General features: G+C 38.7%; 1 protein-coding gene across 5 annotated transcripts in view; it reads left to right on the forward strand.

Moving 5' to 3' along the window:
- Window positions 1-24277, forward strand: part of PICALM (phosphatidylinositol binding clathrin assembly protein) — a 63150-nt gene that overhangs the window by 15509 nt on the left and 23364 nt on the right. For all 5 annotated transcript variants that reach the window (XM_084531889.1, XM_084531885.1, XM_084531886.1 and 2 more), the window contains exons 2-11: window positions 10645-10787; window positions 12878-12953; window positions 14253-14355; window positions 16393-16486; window positions 17001-17112; window positions 18441-18547; window positions 19655-19696; window positions 20415-20500; window positions 21748-21871; window positions 22220-22356. In XM_084531889.1, coding sequence (XP_084388015.1) covers window positions 10645-10787; window positions 12878-12953; window positions 14253-14355; window positions 16393-16486; window positions 17001-17112; window positions 18441-18547; window positions 19655-19696; window positions 20415-20500; window positions 21748-21871; window positions 22220-22356 — 1024 coding nt within the window. The remainder of the gene's footprint in view (window positions 1-10644; window positions 10788-12877; window positions 12954-14252; window positions 14356-16392; window positions 16487-17000; window positions 17113-18440; window positions 18548-19654; window positions 19697-20414; window positions 20501-21747; window positions 21872-22219; window positions 22357-24277) is intronic.

Here is a 24277-nt window from a genome sequence, read left to right on the forward strand (position 1 = left end):
ATTCAAATTGGCAGGACCTGGTAAACATCCCCTGAAACAAACTTCTTGATTCCAGCTCAAGTAATCTCGGAAATCTTTGGCAGCTTTCTCTATGAAACTTTGAGTACCTGCGAACAGCAGACAAAAAGGGATTGTAGGGACAGGACCTGGAAAACTGATTACAGGAAGGTGACCATTACGTTTTACATAATTTAGTGATTTTTCCCATAGACTCTTAGTTCTTTCCTGTTAGAAAAATTGTTCTCGATGGGTACACGTAATAAGAACAAGAGTGGTTTTTGATGTTGTTTTTTCTGCGTGTCTGAGGAACAACAGTGTAGTTTGCCATCAAGTTGGAAGACATTTAAAGAGGAGAATATGTCCTTACGTGTTTCTTTTGTGCTAGATGATACTTCTAAGTGGTATGTTGGCATACAGTATGCGGTGGCGTTGTTGCAGCTGCTCTTCAGGACAAGATTAGAAGGCAAAGTTATGCTGAGGAATCGTAGCAGTACTCCACAAATGCTTGCAAGTACAGAGTCCCAAATGGGTGAAGAAGAAGTCAAGGTTGAGTATAAAATAAGGGTTATCTGACAGTGCTGGAGAGAGGCTTTGGCTCTTTTCACTTTCATTGTAAAGCACCAGTGTTAGGCTGCAGTAAAAGCGAGTGACCCTAGAGGGGTGTAGTATGGGGCAAGAAGCTTTCCTTTCTGTTTGGTGTTGTGAAGCTTCAGCTGGGGAGCTGTACACTGTTTGGGGCACTATATTTTGGAGGGGAAAAGTGAAATTGGAGAGGATTAAGAGTTCAGCTGGTTAGGTTGGATAGTTAGGAAGAAGATAACTGGAAAGTTAGGAAGCACTGGAAGGAAAATACTTGCTATTTTCTGTCGTCCATTTTCTTAACATTGCTTTGCCTGGCTTGCAGGTACAGACAGGAATGGGACCACTGTTCCAGGTCAGAGAGCTGTCCCATGAAATATCCTGTGGATAACTGTCCCTTGGGTGAATAAGGGAAATCGTGTGATAACTGAGGTCCTTTCCAGCCCTTGTTGGTGTCATAGGCTAGGTTACAAGGGGCTTTGTAAATAAAGAAGCTAGTGTGTGAAGTGATGTAAAGGGTAGTGAGGTAAGGGAGTCAGAAGCAAAATGTACTTTAAATCTCACCCCTGCTTCCCTGTTGGTTTTTCTACTGTGTGTAACTTATCCTAACCTGTTGCTATGAAATTGTCTTGTGTTCCCCCACAAAAAACCCTTTAACTTACATGAGGTGTTAATCTTGGATCGAGATCTAGGTAAATCAAGCTGTGGCTTGTGCTTCACTTGCAGGGTAGTGATGCAGGGGGAGCGGAGGAGTGAGTTGCCTTGCAGCAGCAGCCACCTCAGCTGGATCTATTAACTTGAAGACTGCTTAGGATGAGCTTGATTGCCTTTTCCTTGTGTAAAAAAAAAAAAAAAGAGGGGTGGAGTCATAAAACTGGTCAAAATGGACCTGCTTTTTTGGGGGGGAGGGGTTGGTGTGGATGACCTCTGGAGGTGCTGCCCAACTTGGGTTACTTTTCAACTCTCTGAGCCTAATGATTTGTAACTTGTTTCCTTTATTGTGCTCTAATGCTCTGGCGATTCAGGTAGTTCTCCTGGTTGAACTTGAAAGAATACCAGCAGCATCTCTCGTCCAAAAGTGTAATGTGATGATGCTTGCGGGATAAATGGAACAGCTTAAAATCGATGTTGTTTTTTCTAGGAGAAATGTATCCGGTTAGATGAGCAGGGAAGAATCATGGTGTTGGTATATTCAGTTTCTAAATTGCTCTAGCTTGTTTATGTGCCATCATGGTACAGTTAATCATGTGTAATTGTGCCTGTAACTGCTTCTCAATTAATGAGACAAAAACACCTGAAGCTAGACAATTGTATTTACATGTGTGGCTGAAGCAGTGTTATGGTGTGAGCCTTAATAACGTGACGGGATGTTCAGTAAGTCTAAAGGTAAGAATTGATAGAGGAAGCAATATTCTGGTAGGTCTTCAGTTGGGCTTGCCATTTCCAGTGTTTGTAACTGTGGGGAACTTTGCAAAAACATAAATATCAGATCAAAATGATAATTTGCAACCTCCCTATACATGGGAATTAAATGGGAAAAGTTTTCCTGTTTTTTTTTAGTGTGACTTACCTACTGTTTTTAAAGCTGTTTCCTTTATTTTATCTATTGATGCTTGTTTGCTGGTAGAAGCTCCTGATCTTGCTCAGAAGTCCTGGTGGAAGCAGTTACCCAGCTGAACCTGCTCCTACTCTACTCCACTTTCACACAAAGTATCTTGGACAGCTTTTACAGTGCTCAAACACAAGAAGTAAAGGTTAGTCAAGAAGCTGCCAGAGGAGTAAATCCGGACTGTTAAAGATACTGAGGCAGTAATGCTGAGTTCGCAGGCTTCCTGATAGAAACACAGTTTCCAAGAATTGCAGATGAAAATTACAGTTTTAGCTAGAGAGGGAATAGTTTAGTTCTATTTGAACTGGAAAGAGGGGAAAAAAAAAAAAGGCAAGATACAACTTGATGAAATGAAAATAGAAATTGTTGGCTGTAGAACAAGTTATTCTACATTATATTAAACTTGCCTTCTGCCTTTTTTATTCTGCTTATCTAATATGAATAAGATTAATCATGCTCCTTGTAAGTGTGGAAAGCCCAGAAGAGTCATTCTTCTCAGATTTCTTTAACTTTTCCACAGATTGTTTCCTGAGTCAGCATATCTAGCTCTTAGAAACACATGATGTGCAAAAGAAGAGTCATCAGCTGGAATTTTTGTTAGGAGAAATGTATCATCTAGATTTCCTTGACCAGCTCTTGAGGGAACTTGGATGAAGGCACTGGGAGGTCTGCTGTAGAAAACACCATCTAATAAAGAAGTTTGGTACAAGTATATTAATTCAGAATAGCGGGAAAAGAAAAACCACAACTAAGTTGAGGAAAAAATGCAGTTTATGGAATATTTTGTTTTCAACTGCAAATGCAGATATTTTCCGGTAATTGTGAAAATGAGGAATTCACTCAGTTATTAAAGACACCAGGTTATAGAATATCCTTCTGGCAGATAACAATCTCTCTCACTGGCTCTCTTGACCACTTAAGTGTGTCATTTGGGGTTTCCTTGTTTTGGCACAGGCTTCATTTGCGTTTACCAAATGTATCTCGTTGAGGAAGAAATCAATTTCAAAGAATTGTCAGAATGGCATGCTTGAATTAATTCTCATTCAGAAGAGCTACTTTGATTATTGCTTTTAGACAAATTGGTTATCTGATGAGAATTATTTATTTACATCCAGCAACTTTCTAACCCTGTTTCCTGTAACTAAGTAAGGGCATCAGCTATGGAAGAGTTGGGAAATGAGTTAGAAATTTACCATATGTATACATTAAATTGTCTGGGTTTAAGACAGATTGGAATGTGCAGGGTTTGCTGTCAGCACAACTGTTAGCCTGTCAAAGGAGATCTTAATGATCAGCCGACCTCCATATTTTGTTCTTTCTTTAGTATTTCTAGTTTCCAGTGTTTTATAAGCGTCCAGAATCCTTTTATGGCACAGTTAAATCCTCTAGTGTTTAAATACTGAAGAATAGTATGTGCTAAATGCTCTGGTTTTGCGGGGTTCTGCTGGGATTCATGATCTGTTCAGGCAAACTGATATGTATTTGTGAAGCCTTTTCAAGTTTGTTTATTCATTTTATCTTAATTTTGGGGAAATAATTTTTTGTACCTGCATAAAATCGGAATGAACTTTAAGAACTATGGAAGTGTTTGCTTACCTTCATAATCAGCTTGTCAAGATGAGCTTAAAAAACACCTCGATGATCCAAAGCAGTTATTATCAGCAGCAGCCCCTGATGACAGTGACTCTTGTTGATACTTCAGACTGGACGTTTGAAATTGAGGGGCCATCTTGACTCACCTTCTGTTCAAAGTAGCATGATGATCTGTTGTGGAAACTTGAAGAAAACAAAGCAACTAGAAAAAATATAGGAGGTGAAGAAATTGAAGTCTTACGCTAAATGTTCCACAAAGTGTGAAAACTTTGATTAAAAGGAAAGTTTTAGATCAGGAAGTGACAAAATAAAAACTGACTTATGGAAAATATTGATGCTGTGTGGCTAAATTCAGTTTCTATTTCATTTGAAATTTGCTGCAAAATGCTACCTTGATGTACCTGCAGTCTGCATTTGTTTTTTTTTTTTTTTCCCCTCAATTTTCTCTACTGCATAATGTCCTTCTGGAAAGGAGAGATCTGGCAGGCTTGTGCACCCCGCCAGAGCCTGTGATGGGGATATTTAAAATATGCTTTAGCTGTATTCTTAACACAAAGGAAATAATTTTTTTTTGTCTAGTGGCAAACCTAGTAACATCATAAATCCGATCATTCCCGATTAGAGACCGTTTTAAGGCAAGCTTGCTGACTTCTGATTTCTTTCACCAAATTCCTAGAAAGCTGACTGTGCTTGACTGGTCCTCACTGGTGCTTTTTGTGTGCTGCTTTTCTGGTGGATAGGCAGAAATCAAATGGTTTAAAAAGTTTATGGTTTAATCAAATGGTTTTCAATGTTAAAATGTGCAGCAGGATGTTTTTTTCCCCCCTTTTATTGTTCAGACAGCCATTTCTGTACTAAATCTCGTACATAGCTGCGATGCTGTGCTGGTGACACCAATTTCTGTGCCAGCGGGCAGCGTCAAACGCAAGCTTGACTCCCGTGAGAAGCTGTGCAGGGGGACACGGAGACTTCACGGTGCTACCACCTAGGGAGCAAGAGGAAATCCTCCAGCCAGGTGATGCCCCTCGCATACCGGATGGCTTCAGGAGGAAACTTGGATCCTTTAAACAGGAGCAACAGGCAACTGACCTGCTCATCTTCTGAAACCCACTTTTGGAGCTTTGTTTTCTCACAGGCTTTCAAAAAATAAAGAAGTTGGCCAATTCTTTCAGTGCAAACTACCTGAATTTCTAGCTGGGCTTGCAACTTGCTTTTTTTTTTCCCAGTAGCAGCTGGTTTGACTGTTGTGGGTGAGCAGCTCTCCAGGGCTGAGGCACCTAGTTCCTGGTTGTTTCCCAGTCAGCTTCATAAAACTGCAATATACACATATACATCAATGAAGAGCAAAGCACTCTTATTCATAAAAAAAAATATGATCCTGTTTTAAGCCAAATTTAGCCAATCTTTTTTTTTTTTTTTTTTTTTTTTTTTTTTTTTTTTTTTTTAAGAAAAAGCATGTATTGCCATATTTTCACTTCTCTCATTAACACTGGGATAATGAGGTCCTTCATCACAACTGTTACTGGAAGTATTGCTCCATAAATCACTCGTTCTGATGTAGCTTCCCAAGTTATCTCCACATGATTTAAAAAAAAAAAAGTGTTAAAAATGGTATTTTGTAGGAGCTTGTTGTAAGCAAGCTCAGTTGATGAATTCTTTCACCAGAGTAGTCATGGGGCTTTCAGTCAATCATGATTTCAGATTCAATCAGCTATAGATGTAGAAACTGAGCAAGTAATTGTTGATCAAAATAATTCAGCATGTTCAAGCATATTTGCGTTTGGTGTTTAACTCTAGATAGCATCTTTCATTATACCAAAGATGAAAAAGCAGAAGATATCAAAATAAGCTTTTGTCACAGTTCCTTGAGCTATTTTGGAGTACCTGGAAGTGTAGGGCGTGCTTTTTGGCCTGGCAGGGCCGATTCTTGGAAATATTTTCATGTTAATACCTAGAAACATTAAAAATGAGAGGTGCAGTGAAACCTCTGGAAATACCTCAAGTACATGCAGTGGCTGATGATGTAATTTTGGCTTGCCTCGAGTCGTCTCGTTCAGGTTACTGCAGCTGATGGTCGGAGCTAGTGAAGTCTGTTTTCAAGCCAAATGTTGTTAATCTCACTGAGCTAATATGAGCTAAATTCTACGAAGAAATTCATAAAAACTTGCCTAGGTAACCTGGGGCTGCTTTATGTGGGGAAGCAAAGTTAGTTGTTCATGGCTCTGTCTTCTGAGGATGCTTCGTGCAAGATGAGTTCATAGGAATGTAGAATCATTAAGGTAGGAAAAGCCCTCCAAGATCATCTGGTTCAACCATCCCCCTGCCACCAATGTCACTCACTGAACCACGTCCCCAAGCACCACGTTCAGCCTCTCCTTGAACACCCCCAGGGACAGTGACTCCATCACCTCCCTGGGCAACCCGTCCCAGTGCCTGACTGCTCTTTCTGAGCAGAAATGTCTCCTCATTTCCAACCTGAACCTCCCCTGACACAACTTGAGGCCATTCCCTGTGATCCTATCACTAGTTATCTGTGAGAAGAGGCTGCCCCAGCTCCCCACTATTTCCTTTCAGGTAGTTGCAGAGAGCAATAAGGTCTCCCCTGAGCCTCTTCTCCAGGCCAACCACCCCCAATTCCCTCAGCTGCTCTTCTAGCTCTAGTTGGGTCAGAGGCACATCTTGACAGCGCACGTGCTCTCTAGGATAATTTGTGGCACCGCCTTTGATGCTTAACTGTGTATCCTGGCTGCCCCGTTGGGTCCGTGCCATCTCTTGCCATGTGTTGGATAATCCTCAGCTGCACGCCTGATGTGCTGGAGACACTGCAGCAAAGCAGCCTTGTGCACAGACAGCTGCTTGCTTCTTGGGTGTGAGTCCTCAGTCTTGCTGTGCCTCTCACCTTTGTACTGCTGTGCACAAGCAGCTATCGGTGTGTAATGCTTTAGTAAAAACAATGAATCATTGGGTTCTGGCCTGTAAGGAAGGCCAAGCAGCTGTAAAGATTATGGATATCTGGGTTGGGAGAGCAAATACGTCCTTTTTCCCACCCAAGGTACTCTACAATACGATGCTGCACAGGCTGTGCCAGCTGACCTCAGCAGCTTTAAGTAATAGAATTGCTTTGGTGTGGGTGCAATTGCACATCCTCAGTGTCGCTAGAAAGTCTGCAGGCCAGAGCTTTGTCATGATTCCCTGGAAAGGTCTTGCTCTGCTGAAAAAGGAAAAACAAAAATGACATCAAGTCTTTGCTGCTAAATGACTTCCATCTGATGTAATAAAAATGATTTGGTATTTTCTAGTTAAAAAAACCTCTTCTAAGAAAATTGTGTAATTTTGAAAGCTTTGCTGAAGTTTGGTGTGTGATTGAATGTAGGTAGGTGAAACAATTCTGCAAACCCTCTTATTACGTAGAGGTTTAAGGCTTTGAAACCTTTATTTGAAATACATGCACGTTGGACTACTCTTCCAGACTTCACCTCACTTTGTACATCACTCCTCTGTTTGTGTGTGCCCATTTTCTCATTCTCTTTACATTGACTGGGCAAAAAATCACAAAGTCTTCAGAAGGTCCACAAACCATCCCACTGTTTGACCACAGTAAGCTTAAAAACATGGTTTCTTACAGGTTCTGGTACCCGACTGCTTCCACTGCATGTATTTTCCCCTTTTTGTGCTGTGGATTCCCTTTGCTGCGACATCTGCTGCCTCCAGGGACCTGCTGTGAACCAAAGACAGCTTTCATGTTCTCTCCCTGTGCTCCCACCCCTTTAACCTTATGTCGTGCAGATGAACAAGCCACCTCCTTCAACCCTGGCCATCCCCATGGCCTGTCTGTCCCCAGCTACATCCATGGCCGTGCATTAATTGCAGCCTGAGCCTCCTGTGTACGCCCGTCCCAGCCAGCAACAAGCTGAACTTGAAGTTCTTGTTGCTGAGCGCTGCTTTCCTTGCAGCGACGATCCCTGCTGGTTATTTCACATTTCCGTGCTGTCTGTCATGCACTGTGGAAGTTGGAGATGCTTTTGGAGCTGGAAAGGTGGGGGTAAGGAATCAGCCCTCCTTGTCCTCCCCTTGCACAACGAGATCACAGCCAAAACATCACCCTGAAAGTCACCTCTCTTTCACCAAGGGTTGTTTTGTATTTTTTTGGCCTTTTCTGAGGTGAAGTCTCTTCCTTTCAGTGCCTTGCCCATGGGGTTGGGTACTGGGTCCCGAGATCCGCTGCTCTGGGCACTTGGGTTTCCAAACACGCAGCTGGTGTTTTGATGGGCGGGTGTGAGACACCTCGTGTGAGGCGTAGGACGGTGAAACTAATTATACATTTGTTCCCTCCCTTAATGAGGGCTCTCTGTGGGGTAGGATAAATAACACCGCGTGTGACGCTCGTCCTGGTGAGCCAGCAGGATGCGGGGCACCGTGTCCCTCCTGCTACCTCGCTGCTTGCTTCTCCTGCCCTGCCTAGCACACAAATCGCTGGTGTATTTCTTTACCTGATGAGCATTCCTCATGCAAACACTTCCAAAGAAGCTTTTGGGTAGATTTAACTTTTCTAGAATATGTCTGACGTGGGCACTTTAGTGTAGAAGGACCTACCAGGCTATTAAGCATCTGTGCTGATGAAAATGTCTTCTCTTGAACACACTTGTGCATCTGTTCAACCTGCATTTTATATAGGAAGAAGCTTCTTATCTTGCTAAACTTATTTTGTGGTAACTTATTTTGCAGTCACTCTTCCCCGTTTGCATTTGCAAATGCATTTCCTTCCATTCAAGGCCAGACTTGCCTGTTTACTTCTCTTCTTGCCTGTTTTCTCCCAGTTGGCTGATGTTTCTCCTTCCCTAACGTGCCTGCCCTGTCTTCCCCCACCCCCAAGTTCATTCATATGCTTTTCACACAAACACTCATCAGTTCTGTGAGGGATGATCTGCTGCTGCTGTCACAGAGCCTGTTTTCTCTTACACACAGCAGCAGATCCCAAAGCCTGATCCCAAAGTCTTTTTTTAAGCACATCTTTCAGCAGAAGATCCCATCCAGAAGGGATGGGATTTCTCTGGTAACTTTAGGTAGTGGATTTTCAAGTGACACCTCTTTGGGATTATTGATTAGTTTGCAAATGTTGAATTTAATCATAGAAATTCTTACTTTCTCATCTGTTGCACCTCTTAGAGCAAAATGTGCCATCCCGCGATGCCTGCCTGCGTGTTTGATATGTGGTGCTGCCAGGTAGCCTCGCACAGAACAGCTCGGGTTGTTCCTTAGGTGGCAGGGCCTGGAGACAAGGCTGCAGGGCTTGGTTTTAATGATCCGGTTCAGAGCACTTCTCTTGCTGAGTAATATCCTCACATTGTCTTAACACCAAAAGTCATCACCCAGTAATAGATAACCGTGACTTCAAGATGAGGTCATGAGTGCCTGGAGTCATCCCGGTTTGACTTGTAGATAAAGGAAGGGCTAATCTCGCCATCTCAAAATGTTTTGGATGGGGAAGTCATTTCCTGTGTGCTTCCTTTACTAATTACACTTGTAAATGGCAGCTCTTCCAGTCCTGACAGCATCAGTTCCGAGTTTATGGTGGCTGTGCTGTCTGCTTCATGTGTCTGAAGAAAGCTTCCCATCTGTCTCCTGTCCTTTGCAATGAGAGCTTGATTATGGCAGGACAGAGCTTTGCCTTCAAGGGTGAATGGAACCTTTCAGGTGAAAGTCTCCAGTTCAGTTTCCAGTAGACCACACACAGGCACAGGGCTTGATTTCTGATCCTTATTGAGTGATGCTCACTGGTAAGGCTATCTGAGTGCCAGTGACTGATTTTGGGGCTGATAATAATAGTAAAATGTCATTGATGACTGTGGAGAGCAAAGTTAAAGCTTCATATTCAGCACTAGCAAGCGGTGTTATGTCACCCTTGGATCTTAACAGTTGCTTCTGTGTGTGTTACTGTAACATCATGCTCTTAAATCACCTCTTCATTCATCAGCGTTTGAAACTAAGTGACTGGACTGCTACTTATTATTTCAGTGGTTTTTCAACCTCGTCTTCTCCTGGTGACAGTCCTGACCCTAGCAAAGCTAGAAGGAAGGTAGGCAGGGTAACATTTTTAAACACCCGTTTGAAGATTCACTAGGTCTTGTCTATCCAGGCAGAATAAAAATTGGATAACCCTCTTTCAGCTAGCCAAACGTGGCCTCTGCTGTGCTCCTAACCATGATTTGTTAAGAAGAACCAACCATGTTTTAACTAAGTTAACCTGTCAGCTTCTGGCATTATAGCTAGAGGTGTGTTCTTTCATTTGACACTTCCTCTGTTACACTTTTGAAGGTGTTGATTGCATTGTATCAAGACTTAAGCAATTTGAATTTCATATTGCTCACACTGTACCAATGGCTAGAAGAGTTTTCCAGTCCATTTAGAAGCCAAAAATCTGAGGTTTCATACTTAAAATTAATTCTAGTCTTCCAGCAAAGCTTCAGAAAGTAGTAGCAAGTAAGAATTCTTTTGGTCATTAAAGTGTTGGATATTTGAAGCTGGGAGTTGTTAGAGGTAGTGTAAATTACTTTGGTGCTTCTGTTCCAGGACTTTCTAAGGCAACTGCAAAAACAAAACAAAACAAAACAAAACAAACAAAAAAAAAAAAAAAAACAAAGGAGGACCAGGAATCTTGGCAGTGAGGAAAGTGGAGCTTGTATTATGAGGTTCTGGTGGACCAAAGACACCGTGCTTTTCAAGAAATCATTCATTTCCCTGGAAAGCCCCACCATTTTCGTTGGAAATACTCATTTATAAAATTAGCATACTGATTTTTTTTGTATGTTATTGATCTTCTGTCACAGAAGATGCAATAATAATTAAAAATGTCTGTTTTGCAGATTTAATCCAGTGCACAAATGAGATGAATGTCAACATCCCACAGCTGGCGGACAGTTTGTTTGAAAGAACGACCAACAGTAGCTGGGTAGTGGTCTTCAAATCTCTCATCACAACCCATCATCTAATGGTGTATGGAAATGAGGTAATACAGCAAACAATATCTTTCTGAGAATGGTTACAAGACTTCATTCCTATAAATTTCAGCTAAATTCTTCCACTAATCTTTGAAAGAAAATCTTTATTTCAGCCTGTTTTATGTTCAACTTTGCAGGAACATAAGATTTATTGTATTTGCCTACTTAGTTTTTTTCTGCTTCGAAGTTTGTAGTGCTTGTCCCGAATGCAGATTTGAATGCTGGAGGTACCTTTTCCTGTGGTGTTATTTTAGTTATTTAAAAGTCAACTCCCAAATGATTTCTACCATTGTCTCCCAGCCTTTTCCAGTGAAAGGAGCTGCATGTCTGGGAGCTGGTTTTGAGTGTGAACATCACAGTAACACCAAATCCTGTTGAACAATTAAACAAATGAATAAAACCCCAATTTAAACAAAAAGCAGTAAGTTTGTTTTGCTCCACAACATGAATTCCTATGGGGCTTTATTTTCCAAGCATAGCAGCTGCTTGAATTTTCTATGTTTAAAAAACAGTAAAACTTTTCTATACTTTTCAGGTTTTATTAGAAAGTATTTGTAAACATTGCTTGTTACTGCAAGCAGTACAATATAAGCTATGTGAGTTGAGGGATAGCTTTAGAAAATTACAAGTAGAATTCTGTAGAGAGGACCAAAACTTTTAATTTGTTTGCATTCAGCCTTCTTGTATTTCCTGTGGCTGGGTTGTGAGGTTTAAATTAAAAATAAATAAAAAATGCATGCCTGCATACATATGTGCAAAAAATACAAGCATTTACACACACGCACAGGTTTCTCTTGCGGGTTAGCTGCAGAGAGAGCATTTTTGGTCTTGATGAAATACACTGGATCTATCCTTTGAAGCTAAGTAAGCCACAAGAGGGCAAACTTTTCATGTTGACACTAAGCATCATTGTTGGGCTAATTGATACTTTCCAAAATCGCCTCTACGCTTTTGCTGTGCTTGCACTTTTTAGTACAAATTTTAAACTGATACTGATACACTTTACAGTAATTAAAGATATTCACAGAACCATTGTCTGAAGTTCTTAAAATTTTAAGAATAAAGCTGCCAAACAAATTTTACTTGACAAGTGTTATAGGAATTATGAGCATGAGTACTTCTCGAGATTAAACTTTTCACAGCTAGAAATATTACTTGAGCAATTAACAAGGAAATCATTGAGTGCTGATGAAAATGTCTGGAAGGTGATAAAGAATCTGTAAATCCCTCTGTAAAAGTTGAGAAGCGTTTGGTCCTTCAGCTTTCACTTAATTCATTTATGGCTGAGTACTGAGTGCATTACCCTCCTCTAGTCTATTATCTATTTATGCTAATGAAAATAATTTAGTACGTGTTACACTAATCAGAACTGTTTTTCCTCAGTGAAAATGTTATTACAAGTGAATGATTGTCTGGATTATATTTGTAGCCACTCTCTAGAGAGTGTTTCATAAAATTATTTTTCCTGCTAACTGAAGATGTGCTGCCAGTGATCTGAAGTGTCTTTAAAAGATGAAAATCACATAATTTATTTTGTGAAACAGTTTGGAATTATGTGCAACTAACCTGAGATGTACTAAGCATGGTACTGTAATGTTTTATATGGGTTATTATGTTTAGTTAATGCTTAATTTATAAGCAAATAAACCTCTGTTACCTTATTTACATACTTAAGCTAAGTACTTATTAAAATTATGTGCTGAGTAAAGATTCCATGGCAGACTGGTAAAATTAAATTCACCGTTTTAAAATTGAAGTTAGTGAAACAACTTTGAGCATACAGAATGAGGATTTGTTTGTTTTTTAGAAGCTTCCTGTATGGTATTCTGGCTTAAAATAAACAGTCTTTCAGTCAGTCCTTCATGCAGTATCTGTGACTTTAATTTACTCACAGATTTTTACTATTTTTACTGAAATAAATAACTTCATATGAAAATTCAGCTGAGTTTTTGTAATAGTTTCCAGATTTGAAATCAATTCTAAAGCCTAAAAGCTAAATTTTATATAACCTGGGTAACAAGAGTTTCTACTACTGTTACCTCAGTTCCAGCTCACTGGTAATATAGTAAAATAATTTATTTTTTTCCCTTTCATCTAGCGTTTTATCCAGTATCTGGCGTCCAGAAACACATTGTTTAATTTGAGCAATTTCCTAGACAAAAGTGGATTACAAGGTAAGATATCTCTTTCATTAAAAATTAGTAGTGTGCTGGCAGGCAGTAAGTGCAACTCAGTAATTTTGATGGACCCTTGTCATTGAAGAAGTAATTTTTCTGTGTATTTTACCCCAGAGTGCATTTCTTAATTTAGAGTGCTGTTGTGGCATGGCAGAAGTTACACGCTGGTGGAATTTGGTGCATCTTTTCAAAATAATTCCTATAAAAGTTTCTTACGTCTTTAGTTACATAGATCTGAATTAGTATTCTTGCTATTTCTCAGAAGACTTCTCCATTTGGAGAGGTGTATTTTGATTAGTAAGTTAAATTTCAAAATGCATCATACGTGCATTGGATTCAGTATCGGAGTGAGACACAAACTGCTGTGTTAAAACAAAAACAATAAAACAAAAACCCAACCTAATTTATTTCAGAATTGCTTAAAGACTATTTCATCCATTTTTGAGATGAATGAAATAACCTTTGAATTCTTTAAATTCTGTGGGTAAATGAGTTCTTACTTGGTTCAGATTTATTAACTGGGATATTCTTCCAAACTGCTACTCTACAGTTCAATGCAGTTCTGATCGTGCATGTAGCTTCATTTTTTTTTTTCCATGAGGTGTTTTTTGCTTTCTGCATTGCTGGTTGTAATTTTTGCTAGGAGTGCACTGACCCTGCTATGTTGGGTGATTGCCCAGGGACAGCTGCCTTCTCAGGCATAGCCAAGGGTCTACCAAATTGCCTCATTTTATTGAGTCTCAATTTCCATGCTCCCAGCATAAATTATGAACAGATTTTTTTTGGCCTGCATCCTTTTGAAATATTTTGATAACTGTTAATCTGTCAACACTGTCTTAATTTTAGTAAAATTTCTATCACGTTCTAATGTTTCCTTCAATGCCTTCTTTTGTTTTCTTCAATCCACTTCTTTTGTGGAGCTGATGCAAACATCTTCATAAGTGCATCATATAGGGTCTTTTTATAGCAATTTCACTCCTAATTTTAGGAAATTTGCATAAAAATACTGTTTTGCTTTTGAAAGTTATTTTCTTAGGAAGTGAAGTGTAAACTTGTACATAGTTTAGTTCTTCTACCTATTTGCAGTATTACCTGTTGGATTTACTTGCTGAATACAAGGAAGTACACAATTCTTGGTAGCACAAACTAACCTCGCAAAACCAGGCAAAAATTTAATGAATACCAGGCAAAAATATAATGAAGCTGTCTTGTGTTAGTATCTTGAACTTTTAGAGTAAGGTTTTTGTTCATTAATTGACTGGGCAAGTAATAAGCTTCTGAAACTTCTTTTTTCAGGGTATGACATGTCAACATTTATCAGGCGGTATAGCAGGTATCTGAATGAAAAGGCAGTTTCCTATAGACAGGTGGCTTTTGACTTCACAAAAGTAAAAAGAGGGTAAGAACTGCTGTTTGGTTTGATTGTCTTGAGGTTTTGTCTTACATCTGTAAGTAAAGCAATTAAAGCTGAAATATGTTGGTTATAGCTTAGTGCTGTGTGCATAAAAATACTTGTGAAATTACACAGTAATGTCTGTTTTCCTCGCTTAGATATGCCCCATCACACACTATCAACTTTCTAGTAATATATATTGCCAGAATATTTGACTTCAATTATTGTAATTGTACTTCTTGTAAACTTTGAGTTTAATATATAGAAATGAAAAATGGTATGCATCAAAGAATATTAAGAAAAACTGATACATTTGGGGGCAAGTTGATTGCCTTTGTAAAGGTAGGGCAGCTCACACTTTTGAGAGGACATTGTGGCAGTTGCTTTTTGTCTACCTGAATTAAAAACTTCCCTTGAAAGTGAGCTCCTTCAAGAGAAATTGGTTATTTGAGACTAGGTACCTGTTTTGCATGCAAAATAACAAGGTAAAGCACCAGTAATTGGATAACCATCATGTTACTTATCAGGAGATCACCTTCATGAGAGGCCAGAGAAAGTGTACTAATCATGGCTAAAAGTCTTTCCTTCTTTGTACGTTATCTCTGTAAGCAGTGCTTTTTGAAGTTCAAAAAACATAGTTTTACATGAACATCCATAAACAGGATAATTTAGTGTTGCAAAAAATCTTAATTCACTCACAAAATTTAACTTAAAATTAAGTGGGGGTTGACCATAGCATTACACCATCTGCCACTGCCTTGCAGCAGTGGAAGTGGCCTGAGAACACTGTCCAAATCCCTTAGGTATCATTGCTAATACTGTAGAGCCCATTTTGTTTTAAACTCTAATAGTAAAGTAAAAGGGGAATCCCTGGATTCCTTTTACTCTTTCTGCCTTCAGAGATGATTGGAGTCCCAACAGCACCAACTCTTAGCCTCATAGCAGGTGTGGGAGGGGGTCAGGTGGCTGCAGATCCGCTAGAGATGCACACTTTTTTCATAGTCGGGATGTTTAAGACATAAAGAAGTGAATTATTTAGGCCTAAAGAGCATAATTATTCAGCCCCTAGCTTGTGCCTGGAGGTACTTCTGTGCGCTAGGAAAAATGCCTGTTCTGGGGACAGCAGTCTGTTGGTTCCACACCTCATTTTTTTCCATGGCACTGCACCCGTGCCCTTTCACACTGGGCTTGTTGCAGTTGCTGTTCGCTGTTAGGAGGGAATAAACTGCTCAAGCAGAAAGCTGACCACAGCCAGCTGCCTGTTGCCTTCCAGGTTGGAGAACAGCCACAGCCTTTTCTGTGCAGATGCACAGGCTTGCACTTCCAGGAACCCTTTGGTTTGCTGCGTGCATGCAGATGGGCTGTAAGGCTGGCTGCTTTGTCTTACAGGCAGCAGTTGTTTCTTGTCACTGAGGTGATTTGACCTTTTCCTTGGCTGTTGCTTGTCTTGGATATTTAGGAGTAACTTCATGCATTTTTTTTCAAACAGACAGCAAAATAACACTTAGTCTATTCTGAGCAATTAAACAACCAGACATTGGTAGTTCACCATTAAAAGGAATTGTCATGTAATCTCTATAATCTTTCTGGAAAAGCTTGAAAAGCATACTACCAAGCTTGTTTTTTCATTCTTACTGCTTTCAGTTGGAAAGAAAATAATCTAGAGTGACATGAAACAATCAAGGTACTGGGAAAAGCATAGATAAAAATATGCTTTATGAAAAAAAAACCTTGTGAGTGTTTTTTTGGTTACCTGATGCGTCATAACTGCTATATTTCTAAGCAATATCAGTTTCATTCCCTCAGAATAAATATTCATTTTGGAGTCATGTTTTGGCCAAATAAAAATTGGTGCTTTTGTGCACTGCAGTTATTACAGCTGTATTGGCGAGACAGCGTTTTTAAACATCAAAATGCCTGCTTTGTATGGCTGTATGAATTTAAATGTTTTCACTGACCTGTTTTATTTTCTACGTTTTGTTTCTCGCTAACAGTTGCTTTCAAAATTCACTCAAAGGATTTTCTTTTGTTTTGTACAAACAGGGCTGATGGAGTGATGAGAACAATGAGCACAGAAAAACTCCTAAAAACTGTACCAATTATACAGAATCAAATGGATGCACTTCTTGATTTCAATGTAAGTTTAGCAGTGTGTACACATCAAACACTATTGACTGTTGTACAACCTCTACAGGCTTGTAAAATAGGTTAAGATTAAAGGTCTTGAACCTGATTCCATGTTCTTCCTTTTTGTTCATCTTATCCACAGAGTTTGAAAAGCAAAATGCATTTTGTTCACTGATATACCCCAAGAAACCAGAAAAAAAAAAGTGATGCTAACTGGAGAGAATGCTTCATACTAAATCAGTGCTAATTGTGCACATTGTATAATAATTTTATTCATGTAAAAGTTGATTACTTCTGTGCTCTCTTCAGTTCTGTTAATTAATGTTAACATTAGTTAACACAGATATTTATCAAAATGATTGAATTTATTCCCTGCTGAGAGATGTTGATTTACTGCTTACCTTCCAGTAACAGCCAATGATATGATCAGAAAGCATGCATTGGGACAGACTACTGAAGTTCAGCTCTAAGTTTCCCAATAAGGGATCAATTCAGTTAAATTAACTTTTTTCTGATCTTCCTAGGTCAATAGCAATGAACTTACAAATGGTGTAATTAACGCTGCCTTCATGCTTCTCTTCAAAGATGCCATTAGACTGTTTGCTGCGTATAACGAAGGGATTATTAACCTCTTGGGTAAATATAACTGCTTTCTGCAATGCTACGTTTTGGGGAGGGAGCCCAGTAAACAATTGCAAACATCTGCTCTTTTTTTTTTTTTTTTTTTTTTTTTTTTTTTTGAGAAATAGAAATGGTAATATTACTGGTTTTACAGCAATACTTTTTTCCCAAGTCAGATTTATTTCCACGGATTTTCTGTCTGGTTCCATTTTTCACTGCATGTATATAGGGATCAGTACGTTTTTGAAAGCAAAGCCAATTCAAGATTTTCTTTTTTCTTGTAGTGTTCTGCTTGTCTCGTTAAACTGCTTGGTAAATATGAGCCATAATACTGATAATTTTTTTTGAAGAGCGAAGAAAACAATCACATTTTGTTTATTGTTAAATGGAGTAGGTTGCTGTCAGTTACCAGTTTGCAGCCACAGTATCAGTGATTGATTGAGTGGCTTTTGAAGCTTTAATGTTGGCTGTTTAGAGTAATTGGTTAGTTATGTTTCTAAAGCATATCTTACATTTTAAGGGAAATTATAATTCCCCACTTCAGGTCCTTTCACTCACACGCTGCAGATAAAAGGGAAACAAAGTCTAGAAATAACTAAGTTTAAAGTAGCCTGATGATATGCCTCTTTGAGTTGTATTCTATGATTGGATCAAGCTATCTGATTGCTGCTATTACTAGTGCTGGCAAAATGGAAAGTAAACTCTAGAATTAGTCAATGAAGGACAGATATATTTAGAGTCGCTGTCAAGTTGTTTTCCCTCAGTGATAAGAACTCGGATAAAGTTGCTTTGATTGATGTTTTGAATGAAGCCCAGTATAGAAACAAGCCTGAAAGCACTATTTCAAGAAGGTGGGGTAGAACCTCCCACTTTCAGCACCAGTGTTTTGCAATCTGTTGCATCTCGTTGTAGGCCACCCTATAAAAAGAGACATCAGTCTTGCAGAAAATACCACAATCTTGCCTGATAGGTGGCTTCTGGATTACTGTAGACTTGTGACTGTCAGTTCATAAACTTTTTTTTTAATGAGGATGAATTTATATTTCTTTGGATAACCTATTCTTAGGGCTGACAATCCTCTTCAGGGTGCTTCTGTTTGAGAGATCCTTGAGTAACTGCAAAGTAAAGTGTAACTGCATCCAGGTGATCATTAGCTCGTGTTCAGTGGAGCTTTTGTCATTTGGTGCGACTTAGGCATAGCGACTTCAGCAGTTAATTTGGCAAAACAAATCTGCAGGCATTTTCTGTTTGCCTTGTTTTATTTGCTTTTACTTTTGAAATACACACAGGAACATTGCAGGATGCTTGATTTTATTTAATGCAACTATTCTTGCTGTTTATAGAAAAATACTTTGATATGAAAAAGAACCAGTGCAAAGAAGGTCTTGACATATATAAGAAGTTTCTCACTAGAATGACACGGATTTCGGAGTTCCTCAAAGTTGCAGAGGTAAACCCTAGTGACTGAGTCCTCTAGTTGAAATAAAGTGCTTATTTTCTTGTAAAGCAGATACTGCTTCCTTTCAGCCTGTCTAGTTTCATTTCCATCAACTGTCATCGTGTCAGTCTCTTTCCTTGTGATCAGTTCATTTGAGGACTGTGTTGAAAAACCTGACGACAAAATGCTTTTATATTTATACATCCTCCTTAAGCGAAAGATAAACCAGTATTTTAAAACTTCCGTGGTTACGTAACATTGTTAGCAGTCCTTGAAAAGAGCCTTGCTGTAAGCAAGGTGATCTGCTACTTTCTCTGTATTCTAGTTTGAAACCCAAAATTCTGTTGTGCTAAGTTTTAGATGAAATAACAGCTCAACAAATAAGAAATTGAAATTGAGATAAGTAGGTGAACCTGTGATTTTTTTTTTAAGATCTTTTGACTAACTCCTATGGGCATGCTCACTGAAGAAAAATCAGTTACCTTGCAAAATGTGTATTTAATGTATTTATTCTGTTGCACTTTGAAGCATTGCTGTATGTCCTAGTATTAAGAAATTTCTCAGTTGAGAATGCTGCTGTGCTTGCTTTACTTTTCATAACTTTTTTTTTTGCAAAAAATCTAGGCAGTAAAGCTTGTTTTTGTTCTGTTTGTCCTTTCAGTTGATAGAGTACTAATCTTCCTACTGTGACAGTGTACATGCTGCTGCAGAATGTTTTGTTTGTGCATTTTATAAAACAGCAATAGTTAAGTAAAGCTTCTTTAAAAAGCTTTGAAGGTGCTTTATTTTTGCACTTACATCTCTGTATCAGTAGGTCTCAACTTGGTCCATAAGTTGTGGGATAGGCAAAACTTGCCAGCCTTACAATTTTGAAACACTTGATTCTCATTCTGTTTTGTTTATAAGGTCACATCTGTTTAAAATCTCTGTAATGTGTGTGAATTTAGCAAAAGAATTTACTATAACCAACCATTATAGAGTTCAGATTGTCAATATTTACAATGTATCTGGACAGATTTATGCTTTTTACGTGATTCCATCTTAACATTGTTTGCTTTTTGAGCATCTCTGCCTGTCACAAATGCAAACAGATTCTAAAGCTCGTTTGTTTTATTGCAGCAAGTTGGAATTGACAGAGGAGACATACCAGATCTTTCACAGGTAGATAAAGCTATTATGCATTTGTCAGTACATGTCTGTTTTGGGGTTGCATAATCAGAAGAATTTGGCATTATAACATTCACTTATGCTTTCTTGCATATGTTGTCACCGAGTTATTTCAAAGTTTGTGATTAAATCCAAATGCTGTCGGAGCCTGGCTTTCATATGCAGTGATCCTATTTTAAAATGTTATAGGCTGTTTATTTCACACTCTAATTGAGTTTTGAGACAATGTAATTTTCATCATGCTTGATAACACAATTTGTCTCTGAGTTCACGTAATGAAGTTCTTACATGATGTTACGAGGCTACAATTTTTAGCAAGCTTGTTTTTGGCAACGTGCCCGTTGAAATAATTTGTGAAGGTTTGCAGAGCATGCACATAGAAATGACTTTAGGAACAATTTCCCTCTTAAAGTCTCCAGAAATACAGGCTGCTTCTGATTCTGTTTACTGTTTCCTAGCTGTTAATTTTTACATCTCTTGACATATTTCAGTACCTTATGGGTGAGTCATTATGACACAGAATAATGTAGTGAAGAGACTAAATCACCTGATGTTTAAAGTAATTAAATATCAACTGGATGCCAAGATGTGATATAAGTATTTTGAGTTGTTACGAGCTGCCTTAGAGTTGTACTTTCTCAAAGTCTTTTAACTACTGACTTGCTTTGTCCTTAGGTTTTTCCTATCTCTTATCTGTCGTGTCTCTTTCCAGGCACCAAGTAGCCTTCTTGATGCTTTGGAGCAGCATTTAGCTTCTCTAGAAGGAAAGAAAATCAAAGACTCCACAGCTGCAAGCAGGTGCTTATGCCCTTGTCCTTTAAAAAACATAATAAATAAATCAAATGTTAAGCCCGTTATTTTGGGATTCCATTATGAACTAAAGTTTGTATAGGTTCTGCTGAAGTGAAGATTGTGTTGTATTAGTTATCATGGCATAGCAGGTTATCAGATGTCTTGCTCTTCAGACAGTTTCTTCCAGGTCAACAGAAATAGAATCTAAGGAGCTGAAAAAACTTGCTGTAGAATCGCGTGTGTAGTAGTTAAATTTCTAACATCTCATCTTGAGCTATTGAAGAAACTTTAAAAAAAAAAAATACTGTCAGTAATCCTCATTTTGTTAACATCTAAGACTTCTATAAGTTACGGAGCATTTATTTATGAATGTGATTAAGATTCGAGATGAGAGAGAATCTTCTTTTTTTTTTTTTTTTTTTTTTTTTTTGTCAGAAGCGAGAAAATGCTTCCAGAAGTCCTTAAATTAAAAATGGATGCTCAAAGTAATTGGGGATTACAGTATTCATTGGTTTTTGAATGCTTGCTAAAAGACATAGTACAATCTAGAGAAATCCTCTAGGCGACTAACTTGATTAAATAAAATCCTTAATACTGGAGGATGGGGGAAAAGACTTGCAAAATTAAATAGCATTTAGTTTTTCGTGTTCAAAGAATCAGGCACATTTTGCTGCTTCTTGTTTATGGTGGTAACAATTTTAGGACTTCAGCACTGTCTTATTAGCTTTTGTAGAGTTACTTTAGTCTGTTTTAGAAGTTTAGTATTTAACTTGAATCTTTTTGCACACAGTTAAGCATGGTAAATTGCAGACTTTTCATCTGGGTTTTACTAGTTGCACTGATAGTTTCTTAACTGAATCTGTTAAATTAGCAACAGTTTGAATTGCAACCTAGTTCATCAGAGATTTCTGTGTATCTACACGTAATGCTGTCTTAAGTCAATAGGGAAAGAGCAAAAGCTTCAAATAAAGCTTTCTCTGACGGAGTTAGGAGGGGAAACATTTAAGGGAGCTAAACCCATGATCCAACATGTGAGAATAGATTGATTTCTATTTTTATTTTTATTTTGCAAGTTCATACAGTGTATCTTATTGAAACTTACCACGTTGTGTTGTATAGTGATATAACCAGTGTTTTTAAAGAGTTCGAAGGGAGACTGAGCAGGAGGGTGGATACAGGCAAAGTGTTCTTCAGATGTTTCTATCACGTGTCACCTATTAACAGCCAGCTTTTCTCTGGTCCAATTACTTCAGGGCTACCACCCTTTCCAATGCAGTTTCTTCCCTTGCAAGCACCGGCCTGTCTCTGACAAAAGTTGATGAAAGGGAAAAACAAGCTGCATTAGAGGAGGAACAGGCTCGCTTGAAAGCTTTAAAGGTAAGCATACAGATCTTTTAACTGAAAAGACTTCTGTGCTCTATTTGATAGCTTAAGATTCTTGAGGGAGCAGAGTGAAAAGCCAGCGTTGTTGATACTGGATGGGTGCTGGTGGCAAAGCACTGGAAGTAGATTCTTACATATGCTGTACAACTTGTGAAGGGTTTGTTAAAGCAGTTTCTGAAGGATTTGGGGCACTGCTGACTCTTGTAACTATCTTAAGTAACTGATGCGCTACTGTGTGGAATAATTAAAAAAACAATCTATAGATTTTGTTCTGCTTGCCTCTAAATTCATATACACAAATGTTGTTTCTGGATTTCTTATGCCAGCTCACTTTCCCAACAGGAGCAACGTCTAAAAGAACTTGCAAAGAAACCTCATACCTCTTTAACAACTGCAGCTTCTCCCGTGTCGACTGCAGCAGGAAGCATAATGACTACACCAGCCATTGATATTTTTTCTACCCCTAGCTCTTCAAACAGGTATGCTTCAATGATGTTGCTTCACTGTGAGATGACGTGCAGCCAGGGTTTCCTCTAAACTTTAGAGGAACATACGTTGGAGAAGGTTGTTTGGGTGTAGAGCGTGTTGGTGACTGAAATGTTTTGTGTAAAGTTGATGGGAAAATGACCTGTCACTAAAAATAACAATGTAGAAATGTTTTTCATCCTCTGTTTGCAGAATAATTTTTGATAAGAACCAACTGCTGACAGCTCTTGTATCTGTTGTCAGGCAAGCAAGACAGTTGAAACTGTAAAATGCACGTGCCCTGCCCTCAGAGAACCTTACAGGTTATTTTGGGAAAAATCAAATAAAAGTTCAGTATGGGAGGTCTTAAAGATAACACAGGATTTATATGTTGCATTTCTAAGTCTTCAGAACTTGAATTGTAACAAATGTTCTGGGTAGATTTTCACAAAAAGGACAGCCTGAAACAGGGTTTGAAAAAAGAGAAGCTGGTTTTTACAGTCTTGAGTTGTCTGTGGAACATCTGTCTGCAAGGACTTGCAAAGATAGTGTAGGAGTACTCAGTGCCTGCTAATCCTGCTCTTTGACTAGCAGGAACTGCTGGTATGAGTAAGCTTGTGAGCTTTATTCTGTAAAATACTTGTCAAATCGAATAATATCAGAAGGTGCAGTGCTGCTATGAGTACGGAAGAAGGAAATAACTCTCCTAAGGCATATTTTTGCTTTGGATTTGAACCTAAACATGAAGAAGAATTGCTTAGTTTCATTAGAACTCATGCAAGAATCTACTTGCCCCCTTTTGCTCTTTGCAGTTCTTTAGAAGGAGTCAGCACTTCTACAGCCTTCTGTCCCACTAGAAAGCTATTGTAGGAAGTTACTTGACACCACATATGTAGCAAATAGCTGAGTCATGTATAAGGAGCTTGAGAATCTGTCAGTGTTCGTAACTGAAAGGTTTCCTTGATTTATTTTTTTTAAATTACTTTTTAGAGGCCAAACTATTTGAAATGGCAGCATGCTTTGAAATAGGAACTTTGAGTGCCTGATTTTCCTTCTTACAAGGTCTGAAATACAGAAATATCTGGCTAGACATGCTTCATATTTCTAAATTCAGTTGCTGGCAGTATGACTGATGAGCAAAGAACAGATTTTACAACAGAAGCTGCCATGAAGTGGGTTTGTTGGATTGTAAGTTCAGTTGCTTGCTATTAGATGGAATGTTTCCATTGAATTGATGACCTGAACGAGCTTTACTTGAAAACGACTGACTCTCATGCTCACTTAACAGTGCTGTGCCAGCCCATGCTACTTTTTAATAGAGGCAGTGGTGGCAAAATGTGACTTTGATCACTGTTGAAGTGAAATAGTAAGAACTGAATGATGCAAGGAATTGGGTCAGCAGGAAGAGATAAAGGTCTAGGATGCCCCTTCTAGCCTTTAAACTCTGCTAAACTCTGCCCATCTCATTTCAAAAGAACCTTGAATGCCACAGTTACTCTGCTGCTGTCCATAGCCAAGTGTGCAGATGTTGGTTCATCTCACATGCTGAAAAGTTCCAGGTGAACACCAGAGCTCCATTTTTTTTTAGGAGGAATTTGATTTTGAAATTAACTCTTTGCTGGAAGATGCCTTTTATTGTGCCTGTTTACTCTTGAAGTCATTGCAACGGTTGTATTTTAGACTTCACTTTTCATTTCTGTAGGATGTTCTTGGATCTCAGTTTGGTTTAGATCTGAGTAGATAGATCTGATAGATTGTAGAGTTTCAGGTGTAACGTTTTGATGGTGTAACCCATTAAAGTAAGTTCCATCAGCCTGATCTCACACTGTGGGGTTTTCATGAGGTTATTTTGCTGAAGATTACTGAATTTAAGAGTTTTAGCCATGGTGTTAGACTGCAAGGAAGATGGGAATGCTGTTTATTTTTGTCTTGGCT

This window comes from Aythya ferina, assembly GCF_964211825.1.
Source record: "Aythya ferina genome assembly, chromosome: 1".
Lineage (NCBI taxonomy): Eukaryota > Metazoa > Chordata > Aves > Anseriformes > Anatidae > Aythya > Aythya ferina.